The sequence below is a fragment of the Solanum verrucosum genome, unplaced genomic scaffold (genome assembly GCF_900185275.1).
Source record: "Solanum verrucosum unplaced genomic scaffold, falcon-dt-bn FXZP01000182.1, whole genome shotgun sequence".
NCBI classification, from domain to species: domain Eukaryota; kingdom Viridiplantae; phylum Streptophyta; class Magnoliopsida; order Solanales; family Solanaceae; genus Solanum; species Solanum verrucosum.
The window spans coordinates 755027-778352 of NW_026020378.1; the positions used below are offsets into that span (position 1 = coordinate 755027).

General features: G+C 29.3%; 1 protein-coding gene across 1 annotated transcript; it reads left to right on the plus strand.

Moving 5' to 3' along the window:
- Positions 1 to 5503: 5503 nt before the first annotated feature.
- On the plus strand, positions 5504 to 13000 carry LOC125838737 (calcineurin B-like protein 10). Its single transcript, XM_049517778.1, has 9 exons — positions 5504 to 5591; positions 5668 to 5842; positions 5948 to 6030; positions 8405 to 8464; positions 9032 to 9140; positions 9235 to 9287; positions 10462 to 10542; positions 10623 to 10735; positions 12775 to 13000. Exons 1-9 carry the CDS (start codon positions 5568 to 5570, stop codon positions 12848 to 12850), a joined length of 774 nt encoding a protein of 257 aa, XP_049373735.1. The 5' UTR covers positions 5504 to 5567; the 3' UTR covers positions 12851 to 13000.
- The last annotated feature ends 10326 nt before the right edge of the window (positions 13001 to 23326 follow it).

Below are 23326 nucleotides of genomic sequence, written 5' to 3' on the forward strand. Positions count from 1 at the left end.
CAATGGGTGCATGAGTTTAGATTGTTCTCTTTCCTATTGACTTTGAAGTTGTTTATGCTTTGGTGACACATTTTTGTTTTCTCTTAAAACTAGATGCAACTTAAATAATTTGATTTTGTTCTTGATTTGAACTTTTTGCAGATGACTATAGTAAGATCACATGCATTAATCCACTGTTTTTACAATAAAAAGATTGTTATGTTTCTACATATACAAAAAATGTATTGAAAGAGCACCGAAGGGAGATTCACAGCCTAAAACTCAGCCCTTCTATCTCCTAATTTATTTTCCCGCATCTACACACCATTCAAGATAATGCAAAACCGATATAACAATCTTACATCAAACAATCCAATAAGTTAATATCTAGCATCAGTTTTTTCACTATCACACTTTACAAGTCAAATACATAATACCAACACTTTGAAATGCATATTGTCTCTTCACAATCAAGATAAATAATTTCACTCGAGCACTACAAAAATAGTGCAAACTTCACAATTAACCACCTTTTACTGATTTTTAGTGAGATAGGACATTTGAATGTTGATAACTATTAGTTTCATTATTAATCAATCTGCAATACTACAAAGTGAAAGATACCTTCGCAAACGACAAGGATTCCGTCGAAATTCAAGAGGTAAAGCAATTATTGGACCTTCAGGCTCAGACCTTTCATTTCCAGCACCTTCAAAAGGGGTTACTGCAATTTTAAAAGGGATACAAATAGATTTAGGCAAAAGAAAAAGTGATTTCCCAAAAAGCAATTCATCACACCAACTAAACTAGAGTTGTCATGCACACACCATTTATTCTTTCGAAGAGAATAAAACCTTCAAGTATGTAAGTATATTACCTGAATTTGAAAGCTTAAGCAAATATCAGTGAAAATGTAGAGTTGAAGAACCAAAATCGCTTGATCGAATCGGTAAGGTTAAATAAAAAAGACTTACCTCATATCTCGAGTTGAAGAAGAACTAAGAAGAAATCTCAAAAATTGATTCAAATGAAACAAAAATCACTCCAATATGAGCTCCATCGTATATTTTTCTTTAGTATTAAATCAATATTTGGGGAGCTCTACATTGAATTTTTAAGAGAGAGAAAGAGATAAGATAGGAGAGAAGAACACATATGTATTTTCATGTGATTCTAAGAGAGAGAGATAAAAAATTAAAATGAAGGAGAAAGTAAAAGTAAATGCAATGTATGTCATGGTAATTCTGACAATATGCTAGCACATGAATCTAGAGTAAATTTAAATGATAAAATAATTATTTTATTATATAATAAATAAAGTAAAATAGCTAATACTTTATAGTACCAGAATTGCCCTTTCCGTTAATAAGCAATATGTTAACAAGGTTAATATTTCTTAGTAATTAGATTAAAATTGCCCAGTCTAGTTAATTCAAGGTTAAATGTGCACAATCAAATATCACAGGGACTAAAAGTGGAATTAGGCAATAACACAGGGACTAAAAAGGTCATTTCCCCTAAAAAGAAATCACTATTGTAATCTGTAGTAGGGTCAATTATGCTTGTACATTTTTTGATTGGTTGGGGTGTAGGGTTGTTTAAAATCGATAATTCGAATAAAAAAAAGTTATTAATTTATCGATAATGGGTTATTGATTTAATGATTTCGATAATGATTTTAATTTTATAAATTATCGGATTACCGATTTTTAATGGTTTGAGATTTTTTAACGGGGTAATCGATAATCGGATGGTAAACTATATTCATCCCATCTGTATATAAAGTGTTTAATTTAGTGCTTAGTTTCGTACCTTTATTTTGGTTTTCTCAAATTTTCGATTATTCTACGACGTGTCAGTGTTTTCTTTTACCCAATATGCAATATATCAATTCATATACAATATGGTTCATTTGATTTGTCACTTTGTTTCTAAGTTATTTTCAATGATTTTTTTGTCAAAGCTTAATAGTTAAATCAATGATCAATAAACTGATAACCGATTGATAAATCAATATTTCAATGGTTCTATAACTGTTTAATATTTTTACAAATTGATAACCGATAAACTTCAGAACCGATCAATACACAACCCGATAAATGAGATAGTTGTGTTTTGAATAATGTATTATCTAGTTCATTATAAAATGATAAGTCTACTTCAAACTTATGAATATCTTTAATAGGTTTTAGAACTTATAGCTATAAATTATATTCATATTCTTTTTTTAAAAATAAAATATATATTTTTTAAATTATGATCAAATGCATTTTGAAACTTCATCTAAAATTGACTAATAAAAAATATTAAAAATGATCAAATGCTACCTTAATAAATTATTGCACCAATCAATTGGTGGAAACCTTAATAAATCATTAGACAACTTTAACTACCAAACGATAAGCTTGTGACTCATTCATTATTTGTTTTTTTTTTTTTTGGAAACCTTACTAGACAATATCCCTTTCTTTTTCAAAATTTGTGTTTGCCGCATGGGTTAGGTATTGTTTTATAATATAATATATTATATTGTATTATTTTTTAAAATAAAATTATTTTTTTGAATAAATTATTTTGTTGTCCGTCGTTATATAATATCACACGTCAATAATTTGAATGATAAATCTATAAAATAGGATATGAGGTAGAGCTATTATAAAAAAAAAAACTAGGATTAAGAATAAAATAGAATTATTAAACAATAACTAAGATAACATGAGAAGAAAATATCAAGATAACAACATAATCACACCAAATTAATCCGTACAAAAAATGATTCTTTTGTCATTACATAATAATGAATTTAAATAGTATAATATAATAAAGCAACTATCAAAATAAACATCATGTTTAGCCTAACGATACATTAATACAATACAAACACTCATACTTTTTAAATAGAAAAATATATACTCCATAAGATAAAGTAAACTTTATTACGTAAACCACCTTAACTTAACACTTGGCATTGGCACAGTCGTGTGGATCTGATCTTGCACTGACATTAAAGAACAAGTGCGTTTAAATATGATTAAAGAGCATACTAATAGCACTAATGTTTTCCTAATATCAAAATTTTGTCCATATAAATATATTTAGGGTCCGTTTGGCCATGCGATATGATATCATGATATGAAATCATGATATGGTATCATGATATGGAATCATAAGATTAAATTGAAGGTTTGTTTGGATATGCGATATGAAATTTTTGTGTTGTATATTTTCTCATAAACATAAAAATCTCATAAGTTGTAAAACTATTAAAATAGCCCCAATTGTTTATTTAATCTTATCAAATAAATAAAAAATTATAAAATCGCATAATAAATTATTATAAAGTTATTTGTTCTCCACTTAAGTAATTGTTTCATCTAACTTTAATTTAATAAAAAAAATTGAACATAAATTGTAGTGTACTAGTCTTTAATATAATCTTCCCACATAGTACGGACAATTTCCTCACGTTGAACTTGCATTTCTCGATCATGTGACCGAGAAGACGAACCAACATTGTTACTTTGAGCCATTTGTTGGTCAATATCCTCCGCAACTATATCTTCATGTTCATAGACCATAAATATTTCATCACTACTTTGGTATTCTCGCAAATAATTATGTAATTAACACTGCACAAGTTAAGACAATTTTCACTTGTGTATCAATATCATAATGATTCATGCTTTGTTTTAGTATTCTAAATCTATTTTTCCAAGCTCCAAAAGTCCATTCAATTACATTGCGCAGAGATGAATGCCTATAATTAAATAGTTCTTTGGCATTTTGAGGCTCTCTTTCACTTCCTCGGTAATCTTGGAAATGATAGCGTAGTCCTTTGTATGGAGCTAAAAATCCCTTTGTGTTTCGAAAACCAGCATCAACAACATAATATTTATCTACCAAAAAACATTTTATAAAGAATTACTAAAACCATATGTGACGTAAATGAGACAATTTTATGTAAATAAATAATATTTAGTCTAAGGATGTAATTTAAAGTTACCATGTGGCGGAAATGGAAATTGTGACGTTGGTTTAACAAGTGCATTCTCAAGTACTTTACTATCATGTGCAGTACCCCTTCCCAACCAGCATCAACAAAGGTAAATCGCATATTAAAATTACAAGCACATAAGACATTTTGTGATGTTCTTCCTTTGCGGTTACGATATGCTTGTTGCACCGCTTTAGGAACCTCCCCTTCTACATATGTTCCATCAATCGCACCAACACAATCCTACCAAAGAAAAAATACATCAATATTAGTTTAGTGAACATAAAATAAATTGGAAGCATTATAGAATGCACTTCATAAAAATAATGTTTGTAAGAGTAATAAAAATAGTGCTTCCAAGACAATGCAAAGTCATAAAATAAATATTATCTCTCTAAACAAAGTTGATAGGAAATATGTAACTAAATACTAATAACTTACACATAAAATATAAATGTTCACTTATTAAGGCCATAAAATAAATTTAATAATGTGATTGAAATTTTACCTTAAATCAAGGCCAAAATCAAGTATTATGTTGAATTTTGAAATGTACACCAGTCATATTTTTTGGTTGGATAAATATTGGTGTCATCTTGCTAATTGCCTCGGTAACTATTTTAACATGCTGGTTAATTGTTTTAAGTGAATGTTGAAAAGTTTCACAATTGTGAGGTGTGAGTTAAAGTGACTATATGTTGGTGAGAATAATAAATTTTATGTCGGTGAGAATAAATTTTTTTAAAAAGTAATGATGTGATTATAAATTTTATTTACATATGAAACAAATGGTTAGTAGATATAAATGTGGGGTTGTTTTAACAAAATATAAACTCATGGATCAATTATTATATTAAAAAATCTCAAATCATGATATGGAATCACCATATAATTCCATATCATGATTTTTGGAGAATATGGTATCACCTCTCATGATATGGAATCATGAAATGGAATCAGCGTAAAATTGCATGTCCAAACACTGATTCCATCTCACGATACCATATCGTGATATGATATCGCATGGTCAAACGCCTACTTAGTATTTAATCATATTACTTGGGCGTTAACATGCTCGTTTTGATATTTAGTTGGCAAATTAATATATAAAAATCATAATATTATAAAATACCTAAATATAATGCATTATGTTCATTCAAATCATAAAATATATTTAAAATGTTTATTGATGGGGTTATTGAGTGTCTGGGCTTATAGACTTATGTTTTAAACTTATTTTAGCTTAAAATAAAATATTATCGACCTTTTATTTTAGTTTTAAATTAGTAAATATATCAATAAATGCTTATTTTATTTTAATTAAAAAAAAAAGAATATTCCCTATTTTATTAGAAAAAAAGAGAAAAAGCATTAAAAACAACTTTAAATTTGTGCAGTTTATAAATTTTGTTTCTGAATTATTGATAGTCATATACAATTTCAAACTCTGCTAATAAAAAATAATAATTTGGAGAGAAGTAAAAACAACTTTAAACTAATAAAAATTTTAAAAGCGTATTTCATTTCTCTCCTCTCTGTCTTCTTTATTGGTAATCTTGTGAATCTGCTACAAGCGAGAATGTGATACAAATCAATGGATTCCACGCGAAGTTCTCTGGTAATTTGCAACAATTCATTTTATTTCACATAAAATTCTATTTAATTTTTTTTTTCTTGTTTTGTGGATTCTTCAGAGTTGGAGTTCTTTGACAATCTCAGAGAAAATTTGTGCTTCATTTTTCCCCATTATTGCACTCATTGAAGCTTGTATTTATGCTGTTTCTGGCTGCTTCGAATGTCATTACCCTCCAAAGAACAAGTTTAATTACGACTACGCGGACCTTGCTCGACTTGCCGGTGAATCTCGATGTATGTAATTAACATTCCATTTTCTTCTCGATTTTTTTTTTACCCGAAAAGTGATTTGGAACTGTATTGGTTGAATCATTTTTTTGGTGAATTTTGATTTTTCAGTTAATGTGAATGAAGTGGAAGCATTACACGAGTTGTTTAAGAAGTTGAGTTGTTCAATTATCGATGATGGTTTGATACATAAGGTGATTTGTCCTTTTTTTAGGGTTTTGCTTTTGTTATCACTCTGTTCCAATTCGTAATTTGTGATAATTTTTTTGGATATTAGTGCACTTAGACTAATTCAGTATATTTAACAATTTTACAAAAAAATTACATATATTGCAACTTACCGTCCAAAATGATGAAAAAGTAAAAAATTACTCAGAATATTGTTTGATTGATTCTTGTTGATGATGCTCATTGTTAAAGTTACTTTATTTGAAAAAAAGAAAGACCAATCTGTTTGATTCTTGGAACGAAACTAGGATGACAGAGTATTATTAACATGTAGTTTTGCTAGAGATAGGGAAATTGGTGCAAGGATCAAGAGTAAGGAATAGGTTCCTTGAGTGAATACAGGAAACTGTTAGTTATTTAGAGGAAATGATCAAAATGGTCCTTCATGTATATGAGTTGCTTTATTTTGGTCCTTAATATATTCTAGGTGATTGAAATAGTCATTCATGTATGACAAAATATATTCAATTTGATCATTTACCCTAAACTTAACAAATTTGTCCCAAAAAATGTTAAATATAACGGTGGACCCCACATAATTTACAAATCCACTATTTTTCTCTTCTTAATTTATTACTTCAAAATCTAACACTATTTTATCAAGAACAAATGCAATACCAGCCATATTAGCATTTACAATCACAAGACAAAACTAACACAACATAGCATAACTTCACACAAAGAAGAACCTAAACTCATACACTGAATCTTGTCCCGTTCATCAATCGCAGAGCCACATCAGGAATGAATACACAAGTTACATAGCTACTTCAGTCAGAAATACCAAAAAATAAATCTAGTAGAACCCACTTATCAACAACCAAACAAGGACGATACCAAAAATTCACAGCAATAGCCCCAATAACATGAAATTCAAGAACCCCAATACACAAAGTAAAACTTGTTCTAGATTACCCACCAAAAACCTCCACCATCCCACATGTTGACCTTTCTGGAGAATTAATCACTCCAGACAATTTTTTTTTAAATAAACAATAAACAAAAGAGGATTATAACCAAAGGAAAGAAATATCAATAGATTAACAAAAGCAATCATGTATATAGAAAGTACCAAGAACAACGTAAATGCAAATATTATACCATTCAATTCCTAGATTATACAATTAACTTAATTTTCTATCTTGGTTAGTTCTACTGACAAATGAAATTCTTGATGATCCATTTCATTCAACCTTTTTACAATAATTATTTTGTGAATTGTGTGGTTAGATGTTAGAGAAAATGGTCATGAAACTGTTTCTTTGAGCTAATAAAGATGGTAAAAATGGTGAATTTTGTAAGTTATGTGGGCTCCACAGTTATATTTAACAGTTTTTGGGGATAAATTGTTAAGTTTAGGGTAAAAGACTAAATTGAACACATTTTGTTATACATGAAGGACTATTTCAATCACCTAAAATATATTAAGGACCAAAATAAAGTAACCTCAATACATCAAGGACCATTTTGATCATTTTCTCTAGTTATTTACATTCCAGACGTTAGTTAGAGTTACTGTTCACTGGAAAGTTAGTCAGAGTTACTGTTCATTGGAAAGTTAGTTAGGATTTCTTTTGATTAGTTGTATCCATTCACATGAGTATAAGTACGATTGTAATATTCATTGTAAGGCATCTTATGAAATACAAAATCTCTTCTTTTTGTCTTCTAATATTTCTGTCTCAACTAAACTCTCGATTTTCCTGTGTTAGCTTCTTATCTTCCTCGTGTAGTCTCCTGGATTAGCCTTTTCACAAATCAATTGTGCATCAGAAACCCTCTTGTCATTTGTTGGATCTGCGGAATGGAGTGTTGGAAGTAAAGGTGCGCCCAGCAAGGCTTGCGTTCGGGTTTTAAGTTTGATGTAAGGGTTAAGTTGGAAAGGAGATCTGGGTTATAGAGCTTAATTATGGGGTGTGGCTGAACTAAAGAAATTCTCTGCAATATGCATCATTTATTTGTGTGTGTTTTATCTGCTGACATAGTAATATATCTTCTCCTGAAATTGAACGAGTCTTCGTACATAGAGAAATATGTAGGTGGAGATTTGTGCAATTTTCAGTCCTAACCTTTCAGCGACATCTATCTCAACTTTTATCTTCATTTCCGGTGAAGTTTCACTTTTATGTTAGACATTTCTGGTATAATGAAGGAAAGAGGATGAATATTAGTTTTTCGAACCTATTTTTTACAAATTTGCATATGCCGCATATCACTTTTTTGCAGTTTTTAGATTCTTGAATGGTCTTTTCCCTTCCCTCTTTACTTTTTCTTACTGAAGTATATGCAGAGTTTTGAAACTATTGTCATGTTATATTTATCTTTTGCTTTCTTTTCCAGGAAGAGCTTCAGCTAGCCTTATTTCAAACTCCATGTGGTGAGAATCTCTTTTTGGACCGGGTAAATGCACTAAAACTTCTGGTCCTAGTTCATCTCGTGTTCTCTCTTGGGATATCTATCTCCATTCCATGAGAACAATGCTAGCATATTATATATGGATTGTGTGAGAATTGAATATGCTGAACATGCCAATTTACATGCACTTTGATGCTTCAACTGAAAAAGATAGGTTATCTGCTGGGTCTATATATGAACTGCCAGCCTTGGGGTTCTTCATAGATATGAATATGTCACATTATTATAGTTGGCTGTCCATGTCATTTATCAGTACATTTAGGTGGGTCAGATGGATCAATCATCTGAAGTTTGCCATATTCTATATAAGTAGGGTTAGTTATTTGTCAACTGTGCTGTTAGCTTTGTGGTTCTTTACATGTAGTATCTTGTTTAACTGTATTGAGGACATGCTGCTTTCTAACAGTTGAAATATATATCAGGGATAGCTAAAAAATGAGGAAAGAGTTAAAAGATATTTGCCTTGCATCAACTTTGTCTGACCTTAATTTCTTCGTCAAGAAATTGTCTTTAGTTTCATGTTGATGAACTTTCCAAGTTCCTTTTCTGCAGGTTTTTGATCTTTTTGATGAAAAGCAGAATGGAGTCATTGAGTTTGAGGAATTTATCCATGCACTTAATATCTTCCATCCATATGCACCAATAGACGACAAAATAGACTGTAAGGGGTGTAAACCATTCTTTTAGTTAATAGTTTCTCTATTCAAATTATCTGGCGTGTGTATTTCATTGTAATCACTTTTTTTCTCTTGCAGTTGCCTTTAGGTTGTATGATTTACGACAAACTGGGTTCATTGAACGAGAAGAAGTGAGTAAACAAGTTTGAGAATTTCTGTCAACAGCTTTGAAGTTCTTTTCTACTCCAAAGATGTGATATTACCAGATGCTTTCTAAATAACTACCCCTTCTATTCGGATCTAACAATTGCTGATAACCTGCACTCTTAGTTTGCAGATGTTAGTATTTTAAGTTCTATTCAGAAATACTGGAAGCGAAGGAGTATAAATTTCTCTCACATATTGCAGGCTATAAACTATATAATGTATGTAAACGTAGAAAGTTGATTGATTCTGAAACTGAAACTAGAATATAGATCTGACTGATGGTGTCTCAAAAAATACTTCGGATACAAAATGATTTGTTAAGTCAGATGGGAATGATATTGCGAAGTGATTGATTGATAAACTTAAACTGGATTATTTATATATGACAATATCATACTACTCTGAGAGCAACGGAAGTGGGAGAAGAGTGAGCCCACACAAGGTTCATACAGGGTATTTTCCCACAAGTCATTTACTTCAACTTATTAAAAGATGTTACAGCTGATATATATGAAGCACAAGTTTGAGATTGATAATATTTTGGCTGCAGTGACAAGTTCTTGATAACATTATATGCTTAGAAAGCTGTTTAACTTGGAAGCTTCTAAACTCCTATTTTATGTGATCAATTCCATTGCTGATACAATGCTGATCCAGAACTAGATTAGAAGTCATCAGTTATCCTTCTATTAATCCAGAGCACACTCCTTTTTTTCTTCTATTGTTGATTCAGTGCATTTGAAATACAAGTGAGTATATTGGTGCAATAATGGTACAAGGAAAGTACATAACCTCATCTTCTCATTTTGTCGTTGCTCATTCCCGTTAGGCCGAAGTGTTTGACCTTTCCTTTTGTTGTAGCTAATGATTGTTTGTACATATGTTGATGCAATAAAGGTTAAAATCCTGAGGTAGCCTTTGAGTTTTTGTTAACTGAAAGTGGGAATGTTTAGTCTAGGTTGTTTCAGTCCTTTTTCTTGGGGGGTTTGGGGGGGAGAGATACAAGAGGCAGCTCCAATAAAAGTGCATCAGCAGAACCTGGTGCATAGCTTAGGTCTACCTCTGTTATCTACTTGCAGTGTTCTGTGTTAAAGTTGACGTCCAAGTTATTTCTAGATGAATTTTTCCATGAATTGATTTGAAAGTTTCCTCATTTAGGTTAAGCAAATGGTAATTGCAATTCTGATGGAATCCGAAATGAGGCTATCTGATGAACTGGTCGAGGAAATTATTGATAAGGTATGCTTCTGTCAAGGTGAATCTTTTCTCCGAACCCATGTCTGCATATCATAATCTTTATGTCTCCATGTTTCTGATAGACATTTGCTGATGCCGATGCTGATGGGGATGGCAAGATTGATAAGAAGGACTGGAAAGAGTTCGTTATTAGATACCCGTCATTGCTGAAGAACATGACTCTGCCCTATTTGAAGTATGTTAACTGTTCTTTTATATCATGGCTGCTGTGCTCTTATTATTGTTGATTCAACGACCTTGCAAACCACCTGATATTAGATCTCAATTTGCATTCTTTTCTTTTCTTGCTGTCTTCTATTTCTCTTCCCTGCACTTGTTTTGGTAAATAGGAAGGGGAAAACTGAAGGAGAAACTTAACCTCCCACCTCCACCCCCCCCCCCCCCCCCCCGATTCTCATTTGGCTTTACAGGGAATTGGTGAAGGTTAATTAGGAAAAGAAAATTCTGATGGTTTGAACCCCAATCAAAGTGTAAAGATGGATCTTGGCAACCCCAAAAACTAACCTGATAGAATATGTTCGTCCACTATCAGTCAACGGACCAGGTCCCTTGACTCAGCAACAATAGTAATGAAGAGTAAACAATAAAGAGAAAACAACACAAAAGTTTACGTGGACACCTCCTTGCTCAACGGAGTAAAACCACGACCTGTCTCAAGCAAAAGTGAAACACAAATTACATCCACCAATGAGATTAACCTCTTAATCTCAACACTAAGTAATACGCCTATTACTTACTGAGCCTAAGCAGATACCACAGTGCCCACTAACCCATTTGACCCTAAATAACTTAGACTTCAACTAAGCAGATACAACACTGCCCACTAAATCAGATAGCTCCTAGATGATCTAGAATTTGACTAGGCAGATACAACACTTCCCACTAAATCAGTTAACTCCATTGATTTAGATTTTTACAACCAAGACAAAGATCTGATTCCTTTATAGAATAGGAACATATTTACAATGTAAGCACTGAAGTAAGAATCCTAAGACAACTATGACATATGCAGCTCTATCAGGTCCTGTTGCTCTTGAGGAAAAATACTTCACGAAAAAGGTTTTTGCTTGTGTTCTTGAGAATTTTCAAGATGCAAAAACTGAGGTTGTGTCTATTGAAATGAACCTTATAAAATGATAGACACAAATCTCAAACTCAACAAACACGCTTCAGCACTCTAGCAGGTTCCTTTGTTGAGCATGAGCATTCTTCTTCCTTGAAGATGACCTTTTCTTTTTGAGCTTATGAATTATCCGAAATTCACAACTTTGTTTGCCAAATCTTGAGTTTGTGTTTTGGAGAAGAGACTATATCAAAGTGGACACAAACCCTTGGGACGAGGCTATTGGTTGAGATCCTATTGTTATGAAAAGTTGTGCACCAACCACATCAGAGTTGACAGCTTTTTGACAGCTGTCTCTTCGTCTTTTTCTCGTACGCAAACTTTTCGGGACTAGGTCCCTTGTTGCGTTCTTTGATGCTTGAGTTCTTGAAAAAGACTTGCTAGCTCTCTCTCTTCTTGAATGAATAATGTTGTTTGTTTATTGTTGTATATATCAGTTACCAACAAGGGTTTTGACCACTTAAACAAGCAACTTCGTCCGCCCTTCCTATTGGTGAAGTACGCTGCACATCTCACCAACCAACCTGACAAAGATAGCTGTAAAGATAGCTTTTACAGCTGCACCACTTTGAATCTGGACAGAAGTACTCTGCCAAGGACCGAGTCCCTGCATTTGTGAGGATCATCAAAACACTTAGAATATAACAAAGTCCATTTAAGGAAACCAAATTCCCATCTCTTTTCCGATGTGAGAATTCTTAACACAAAGAAAGAAGGAAGCTTGTGGTAGCTACTGATTATCTCCTTTGAATATCTAAAAAATCTGGACACCAGATATAAACATCCTTTATCATGTGTATTCCTTTTTCTTTGTACTTCTGCCCTTATGAACTCTCTTTTGTTCGGTGGGTCATTTGCTTGGTCAAATTCTCTCCTCTCACTGGAAGAATACCTTATATGCATAAGGCTGAAAGAAAATTGTTTCTACTGTGCTGTTTTGCTTCCTTTCTTTGGTAGCAAACCAGAGAAGTCAAAACTTTTCTATGTTCTCTTCCTACATCTTACTGCACTTTCCATGAAAACTGTTGCATTTATTAGCCAGAGCCCAGAAGGAAACCTCTAAATATTGTTTCTTGTGATTCATTTTACAGGGACATCACTACTTCATTCCCAAGTTTTGTCTTCCATACACAGGTTGAAGACTCGGAGAAAACCTATTTGTTGTGACAAGTTGTGTACTAGCCATAGCATGGAGATATGATTGGCGCTTGGAATTCCGTTAATCTGGCTAAATGGTTTGTGCCATCGCTAGCAATGTCCTCCATTATAACAGGACATGTTGGTCATCAAGTCTAAAGCAGCAGCCAGCAGCTTTTCTTCTACTATAAGGGGTCGTTTGGTACAAAAATTAATAATGCAGAGATTAGTAATGCAGGGATTAATAGTGCAGGAATTAGTAATGCATGGATTATATTTACTAAGTGTTTGGTTCATTGTTTTCCACCTCATCTTGTGTTTGGGTTAAAACTTTGTAAAAAATTTCTTTTCAATTATACCCTTGAATTATTATGTAATTGGGTTAAGGTTAATAATTGCTGGACAATATTATTTTTTTATGGTCTTCTAACTAGCTATGAGAAGAACAATTTTGTTGTCATGTTTGCCTCTTTTTTTTCACTTAAATTATTTGAGGATAAATAATTGTCATCCTAGTAAATTTATCACTTACAAAATATCAATTTCAATTTAAAAAAAGATAAATTATCAACTTTTAAAATTGAAAAAAGACGGTAAACAATAGTAAAATTGAATAAACCATCTACATTTACCCATAACAATTGCAAATTGTAATTTTAATATGTACGCAATTTTATAAATTGTTCAAAATACAAATAATTAGAAAATCACACAAATATATATATATATATATATATATATATATATATACTACTTAAAAGCATGAACTCCCTAACTTGAATGTTAAATTACTATAATATCTCAACCTAAAACAACCAATTTAGTATATACTCTATATTTTATATTATATTTATTTATTTGTTCTATATTATATTAAAAGCTTACACCTTTTCACATTAATGAGTAGAGACTTCTTCGAATAGTTGTGATTTTTTCGATGAGTTATGACATTTTCAAATGGTTGTGATTTTTCTGAAGGGTTGTGACTTATCTAATAAGACACAATAAACATCTTTTCATACTATTATTTGTTGTCTATAAATAGAGGGTTTCACTCACATTTTTAATCTACAAATTTTGTAATTTTTATATTCTTCTTCTTCTTAAAACAAGGTAGATTGTGAGAATTGTTCATTTGTGCAATTACTCTATTTTGTTGGTAAATTAGACAGCTAAAAAATTTATGCAACCAGGAGAATTGAATAACTCAACTTCAAACGAGAAGACTATCTAGATAATCAATATGTACTCATTTTCATTGCTATAAATACAATATTTTATTGCATCAACTACTACTTGACAAGAAGTTTAATGATTTTATGTTGCATCAACTACATGTAGGTATTCTACCTGTGAAAAGCCTCAAACTATTGGAGAAGAATGATTTGATCAAAAACTTGTTTGAAGAGTCTAAATTAGATTTAATAACTACTCATAAGTTTTCAATTTATTTGTTGTACTTTTATTTTTATTCAATTTAATTAATGTAGAATGCTCCTTTTGGGAGAGGGGTGGGGAGGGGGGGAGGGGCATGTTTAAGAAAGCCATCTTTATTTTTAAAATTTCATTCCAAAAATAAAATTAGACAAATCTATATATATCTTATTATCTATATGTATCTATCTATACTACCTTAAAAGTATGAACTACCTAACTTAAATGTTAAATTATTATAATGCTCCCACCTTCCAATGTAAAACACAAAATTTAGTATATCTTCTATATTATTTATTTTATTTTATTTTATTATATTTATTTATAGTCTATTATATTAAAAACAGACACCTTTTTACATTGAAGGGTTGTGACGTTTCCAAAGTGTTATAACTTTTCCAATTAGTTTTGACCTTTTCAAAGACTTTTGACTTTTCTAAAGGATTGTGATTTTTCTGAAAATTTGTGACTTTTTCAAAGAGTTGTGACTCTTTCAAAGAGTCATAACTCTTAGTCTGATGAGCCATGACCTTTTTGAAGAGTTGTGACTTTTCTTAAGGATGGTACCTTTTTTTAATAAGCATATTTCATACACTATCCTTTGTTGGCTAAAAAAAGGGGTTTCCTCACATGTTTAAACTACAATTTTTTAAAGTTTTCTATTACTCTTCTTCTTCTTCTTGAAAAAACCAATTAAGTATATTTTCTATATTTTACATTATATGTGTTTATATTATATTATATTATATTATATTATATTAAAAGAAGCCTTCTTGACATTGAATGCTTATGACTTTTCCAAAGAGTTGTAACTTTTCCGCTGAGTTGTAACCTTTTCAAAAGATTTTGACCTTTCTAAAGGGTTGTTACTTTTATGATAAGACACAATAAGAACATGCTAATAATACCCTTTGTTAACTTTAAATGGAGGAGTTTCCTAAGATTTTTGAACTACAATTTTTTTTATGTTTTCTATTCTTCTCTTCTTAAAAATTCAAGTGTGATTTACAAACGTTGGAAAAAGATAAATTTAATTGGAGGTCATAGAGAATTGTCATATCACCTTATTTATGTCTAGCTTTATATTAAAAATAGGTATAGGTGTTTTTTGGATGTTGATTTGACAACTTTCATTAGTAATCCAAAGAAAGTTTACATCCACTATTCATAAGAACTTATACTTTATCAATCCATTTGTAATTTTTTATATAATAATATTGACATAAAAATAGTGTAGTACATGATTTGATATTCATGTGCAATGATATATATATATCAACAAATTATACATTCAATTAAGATCCAAACGTTATGTGGTGATATACTTGCCTTTTTAATTGGTTAATGTTAAACAACTCACATTTTAAATATTGTATTAATTTATATTGGATTTATTTAGTACTCCCTTTGTCCCTAATTACTTGTCCACTTTTCCTTTTATAGTTGTCCCTAATTACTTGTCCATTTTGACAAATCAAGAAATGACAAAATAATTTTACCTATTATATCCTCAATTAATTACTTTGAAAAATGTAGAATTTCTTGAAAATCTTAAATTTTTAATCCATTCACTTCATAATTAATAGGGGTAAAATGATAAACTACTATGTCAATTAATTGTTTTCTTAATAGGTGTGTCAATTCAAAAGTGAACAAGTAATTAGGGACAGAGGGAATAACAAACAACTCTCTCTAGATAATTTGTAAGTTAATTTATTTAAATAAATTTACTAGTACAAATATAAAACATAAAACCAAGAAAATAATTAAAATGATTTGAGGGATATTTTTGTTTTTACATAGACTTATCCCATGGTATTATATCTCATGTATTACTAATACCTCCAAATGGAAGGTATTAGTAATACATCCTATAATACCATGTAGGAGGTATAACTAAGCCATGAATTAGTTATACAATGGTTCAAATTTCTACCAAACATAGTAATAAATAATATCATACATAATACATGGACTATTTGTTTTAGTGCTGCTTACCAAACGACCCCTAAATGGCTTAAGCTGTCATAGGTATTTCATTCATTTTCACAATCAATCTTCAACGTTTTTTGTGTTAGATGGTGATTTAAGAAGATCGATTGGTGAATCGTCAAATGTATTTCTGCCCAAACCTAGCATCTAGTTACAATTTGCAGTGTACTTAACCCCTCACCCAAAAAAAATAAAATGGGAAAAAGAAATTGCCATGTACATACATTTTTGCTATGAATTTGTGTATCTGGTTGTTATCAGTTTTCCAATTCAGTGGTTGATGTCCTGTTTAGATTGCTGTTGAAGTTTTAATCGAAGGTTCATCTGTTAAGGTCCAATCTTCATACTTTTCTTGTCCTTTCTTTAACTGAAGTTCTCATGAGGAGATATACACTTTGCTGCATATTGTAGGGGTGTGGTTTTACTGATCTGTGTTTGGATGGATTAATGGTCAATAAATGAGTTTTCCATCTTCTTTTGCAATGCTTCCTTGGAGAGAATTGTTTAACTTTAGGAAACAATATTACGGATAAGATAAATTAGGCTATAACTCAATAAAAACCTTCAGATTGGTGCTCTGGAAATTAATTTGCCCGTGGAATATAACTTTATTGGAAAGAAATTGGATTGGATTTGATAAAAATCGAGGAAGATTGGGCTTAAGGTTAATTTTAGGGAAAAAAATCATAAACAACTATAACTTGGAGCATAATATCAATTATAGCTACTATTTTGGTATTCCTTGTATACATGATATTAGTATACTAGGTAAACTTTAGGCCGTTTAACTACTTATTTTCTTGTTCAATAATTTTTTCAAATATATTCATTTTCGAGGATACCTCGAAGTTTGTAAAAAGAAGACAAAAGGCGTTTGTTCCTGAAAGATCTCCGGATGTCGGGGATGGTGTAGATTTACTTTTTTTGAACTCTTCTTTTTATTTTGGAGTGAAACAATTTGGACATTATTCAAACTCAACATTGTTGAAAAATGGATGTCCACACAATATATTTTGTGTCCAAGTAAAATATTTTGTGTCCAAGTAAACTTTGTGGCCAAGTAACTTTGTGACCAAGTTACTTTGCGCCCAAGTTTTATAACCTATATATATATATATATATATATATATCCCCTCTTGTAATATGAAATAACAAGAACAAGAACAAGAAGCAAAAACATTTAATAATAAAAGAAAGTTACTATTACTATTACTTTGTCTCTCTCTATCTCTACTCTTTTTTATTTCAATTTATTATCTTCATTTTATAACACGTTATCAGCACGAGTCTCTGACCTATCTCAAAGATATACATGAGATGAGTAGCAAAATTGGAGAGATGTTTCGGTATGGTAAGTATCGGGTATGTATTTTACCAATCATTTAATTATGAGCAAATTTTATGTCACAATATCACCTTTCTATATCTCCTTTTTGAATCTAACATTTATTTGATAACAAGAGTTCTTAAAAAGTTGTTTGGAACTTATTAGTATTATGCAAAAGATATTTATGTTTACATTATTGTCGGTGTAGTTTTTATATCTTAGTGTAAATAAATCTTTGTATGGTATAACTTTGATTTCGATGAATTTTAATATATATAATTAACTAAAATAAGCTTTTAGTTAGCAATAGCTATGATATATCCACTTACAAATTTGTGATTTTCTTTCCATCTCTTTAAAAGTATATTTCCTCTTTATGTTTTATTTTGGCTCAACTAAACAAAATAATAATAATAATAATAATAATAATAATAATAATAATAATAATAATAATAATAATAATAATAATAGTAATAAAATTATCTTATCATTTGAGCTTTAGGTCTCCACTTTAATTAATCTACAAAAAGATAAAGTGAGATTATTGACATGTTATGTGCAAATAAACAAATATATATGTATTGTCATTATAAAATAGTCATCTACACATATTTAAAATTTTATTTCTAGCATGAAGGCATCATTTCACTGATCTGAAAATAATTCAACACCTCAAAAAGATTTCATTTCATTTGTCATTATGTTGCAGAAAGGATTAGTATATTGAGTTTTCTTTCCATTAGAAATATGCATTTGAATGATTTCTAATCTTGAAAAGTTAGAAGGATTCTGTTATTATGAATTATTATGTCAATTTTTAAATAATAATCTTTACAATTTTGAATGAGGTTTGATATATCTTGAATCATAAAATAAGATAAAATATATATGATGGGCCAAATAATTATCCTCATAAGTTGAATTTAATTTGAGATATCATTTTATTTATTGTGATTATTAGTGTTTACCTCTAGTTGCTTTATCTATGAATTACAATTGAAGAAATAAATTTTCTTAACTAGCAACAAATGAAATCAATGTTGAGAATTAATTTGTTGATCTTTCAATAAGTGAATTATTCATAAAACTTTTAAGTTGAAAATAGTATTCAGAGGCCACCTACGAGGATCAACTTTGTTTCGGTAATAATTTGTATATGATCTTTTTTGAAGTGTTATTGTGACTAAATTTATTTGTACTATTAATAACAAAGTAACATTATTTTAAAGGCTCAAGGATGAATTTTATTTTGGACTATATATAATGCCATTGATTGAGGTAAGACGGTGGATTCAAATTTCACCGCATCAAAATGGTAAGACATCGATTAAAGTCTCGATGCACCATGTCCCTTCGTATTTTGGCCTAACACGCCTTTGTATGGATAAGCCATTGGGTTAAAGTCCCAATGCAATATATTGATATATAATGATGATCCAGCAAAACGATATGCTCGTGCTAAAAAATGTGGTCTGTCCTACTGAATATGCTCCATTCATTTAAGTGAATGTGATAGCAATACAATAAAAGTCTGAAAGATGACAAGATTATTTTATTATTGGGGATATGAATATGGACGTGAATGGACAAAATAATAATACTCATAATAGTGAAAATTATAAAAGAAAGAACATTATGAGTTCTCAAATCGTCCTCCAAAGAGTGAAGGTAATTTTTGTCATCAAATGATATGAAAGGTTATTAGAAACATGTTTGCTATGAGACCTAATAATTTGATAAGTTAATAAATCCTCCATCAAAGAAAAGGATGAAAAAGTGGTGATACACATGTAACAGATAGAAAGTTTAGAATATAAACTTCAACACAACCTATAAATGAATAAGGAATAATATGTCAATTTCTCATTGTTGGTATTTCGAATATTTTTTCTACGCTTAGGTCTAATTCTTTTCCTTTTATTTGTTCAAATATATTGTTATCAAATATTATTTTTTGTTCTGCCGATTCTTCATCTTGATAATTTTCTTTAGTTATTATTTGTATATTTGTTTCAGTCATTGATATAGTATTCATTATCTGATTCTATTACTGAATTATTTTCTTCATTTTCTAATAATTCATATATACTGTCTTCACTTTCTAATTCATAATCTACGTACTCTATCTGCGTATATTTTTCATCGTCTATTATTTTTTTTGATATTTGTTTTTTCTTTGAATTTTTAGGTAATTTATAATCTCTAGCTATATGTCCTAATTTTCCACAATTATAACAAGTACATTCCGTTAGTTTTCGTTTTGGTCTATATGGTCTTTTGGTTTTGTAGTTTTTTACATAGTATCTTTTTCTTGGTTTTTTATATTTATATTTTGATCTATATTTTTTGTTATATCTCTTTTTATAGTATTTGTCCGTACAACCAAATTGGGGTGCCGTTTTATTTTTGCAACATGCTAAGTTTTTTACTAGTATTTTTTCCATTTTTATTTCTTCTTTATGTCTTTCACATATTTCTATAAACCATCGTTGTAAGAATTTTATTCTAACTCCTAAGGTATCTGTTAATCCTGCTTCATTCCAACTTTTTATTACTTTTGAATTAAAATATTCTGGTAATTTTGTAAAATATGATTTTCTTATAATAAAAGGATCTGGTATTTTTGCAAAAGAATATTATAATAAAATCTTTAAAATGGATTTCTCACCTACCAAAAATGGTACATCTACCAAAAATCTCATGAATCCCTCACCTACCACTCTACCAAAAATATCTTAGTATATCATGAATTTATCATCTACTAGTAATCCATAACTTTTTGCACTGGTGTCTGATTCTACTATATAAGTAAATTTTTTGTTTTCATTCGGAAAATATAGTTTAGGTAGGTTCTTACATAATAATTTTATTTTTTATATTTGTGTTTGGTCTTTTTTATCAAACTGGTATTCTACATCTTTCTTTAATTTTTGTTGTAATAGTTTTAAATTCCCTGCTAATTTTGGTATGTATTCTCTTACTTGATTTACTAGTCCTAGAAATGATTGTAATTTCTTTTTTGTATCTAATTGTTCATTTGAGTTATTTATTTTTTGTACTATATGTGTTTGCATTTTTATTCCATTTTTATCTATTTGTATTCCTAAAAATTATATTTGCTTTTTCATTATGTCTGCTTTCTTTTTGCTTAGACTTATGCCTGAATATTCTATAATATGTATGAATTTTTCTAATAATCTTATGTGTTCATCTTGGGTTTTAGAATATAGTAATATATCATCAATATATACTATACAATTTTCTAGTTGTTTAAAGTAGTTATCCATAAAGCGTTGATATCTACCTGGGGCATTTTTATATCCAAATGGTAATACATTTCATTCATAAAATCCTTGTGGTACTGTAAATGTTGTAAGTTTTTTAGATTCTTCTTCTAATTTTAAGTGGTAAAATCATGATTTACAATCAAATTTACTAAAGTAATTATATCCTTGTATTTGTCTTATCTTTAATATTTTATTAGGTATTGGGTAATTATATGTTTTAGTTTTTGCATTTAAGTTTCTATAATCAATAACCATTCTACTTTTTCCTCTTTTTTGTTCACTATGTTTATTTACTATAAATGCTAGGCTTGTATGTTTACTATTGCTTTCTTGTATATATCTTTTTTCTAATAATTCACTTATATGTATCTTAAATTATGTTAAATCATTAAAATTATACTTTAATGATTTTTGGGTTATTATACTATTATTATCAATTAGCTCAATTTTTAGTTTTGTTTTATGTTTTTTCCATCCTTGTAAAGGATCTTCACTATATAACAATTCTAACTTATCTTGGATTATTTTTACTTTATCTATAGAGAATATGATTAATTCTATTTTAGGGTTTTCTTCTTTTATATTTTCTATTTTTTGTGTAATTTTTTCACTTCCTTTTATCCATTTTGTTGTTTTTCGTTTTTTGTTATTTACTCTTTTTGCTCCTATTTTTTGTTTACATGGTGTTGTGAACCACCAGTGTGTTTTTGTTATTATATGTGGGTATAATTTTTCTAAAAATGGCATTCCTAATAGCATATCTTTTGTGGTCAATTCAAAGTTATATATTTCTTCTATAGTTAATATCTTATCCCATATTTGTATTTTTATATTTTTGCCTTATATGGATCATGCTTCCTTCATTATTAAATCCTGTTACTACTATCAGTGTTTTTAATTTTTCCCATTTATTTTCTGGTAAGCAATTGTATTTACATATATTAGCTTCTGCTGTTCTGTCTATCATTGGTGTATAATATCTGTTGTAATATCCTTATATTATTATTATTATCTTTGCACTTATATATATTTTCATGTTTTTATCATAAGAAAGTCTTTTTATTATTATCTTCTTATTATTATAATTTATTATTAATTGTTTGTCTTCTAAATTATATGGTTTTACTTGTTCTAACCATTTTATTCCTAAAGTGATATTTTTATCTCCTTGATATACTTTAAACTTTATTATTATTGGTACTCCTCTAATGATTATTTCCTTTTCTATAGTTTCTTCGGTATATATTAATGTCTTTGGTAGTTTAGGGCATGAATGTTCAGTAGTAATTATTTCATCTTCTGTTACTAGTTCTCTTGTAATATAGTTTTCTTCTTGTCCTGTATTTATTAATATTAGATATTTTCGTTGTTCCATTACTCCCGTTATGTAGTAATGATATGGTTTTATTTCTTCTTATATTGATTTTTGTGGAGTTTTATCTATTCTTCTTGAGGTACTCATTTTTTATGATATTTGGGTATTTCATAGTTTATTCTTTTTGATGTGTTTAATCTTTCTTTTACTATTTCTAAATCTCCTTCTATATCAATCTCATTATAACTATAATCATTATTATCTATGACCGTAACTATTCTTTCAAAAGGATCTTCTATTTTTATTTTATTTATTTTATTTTTTATTGTTATTTTATGTTTTGTTGTTAAAACATACAAGTTTTTACATCTAGCTGTAAATATTTTACTTCCTGTGGCTAGTTCTATCCCTGACATTTTCCAATATAAAACTAGTGATATATCTATGTTTTTGTCATTTATTGTTACTGAGTAGCTAGCACTTATTATTAATTTAAATTTTTGGTATATGAGGTTACCTTTTACTGCACTTATTATACTTTTTTCTATAGGTTGTATGATCCTATCATCTGCTAAGTATATTTCTATGAGTGTATCTATTTCTTCTCTAAAACATGATTTTATTAATATTTTTGTTCCTCCTAAACGTACATATTTAATTGGATTTTTAGCCTTAATATCTTGTATTTCTTTATTGATTATTCGTTTGTTTATTATTGGTATTTTAGTCTTTCCTTTGGTGTATTTGCAATCTATGATATGTTCTCTTTGGCTTACTACATAATATTCTTCTTTTTGTCGTTTAAACCAATTTCTCATTGTTGGTATTTCGAATATTTTTTCTACGCTTAGGTCTAATTCTTTTCCTTTTATTTGTTCAAATATATTATTATCAAATATTATTTTTTGTTCTGCCGATTCTTCATCTTGATATTTTTCTTTAGTTATTATTTGTATATCTGTTTCAGTTATTGATATAGTATTCATTATCTGATTCTATTATTGAATTATTTTCTTCATTTTCTGATAATTCATATATACTATCTTCACTTTCTAATTCATAATCTACGTACTCTATCTGCGTATATTTTTCATCGTCTATTATTATTTCTGATATTTGTTTTTTCTTTGGATTTTTAGGTAATTTACAAT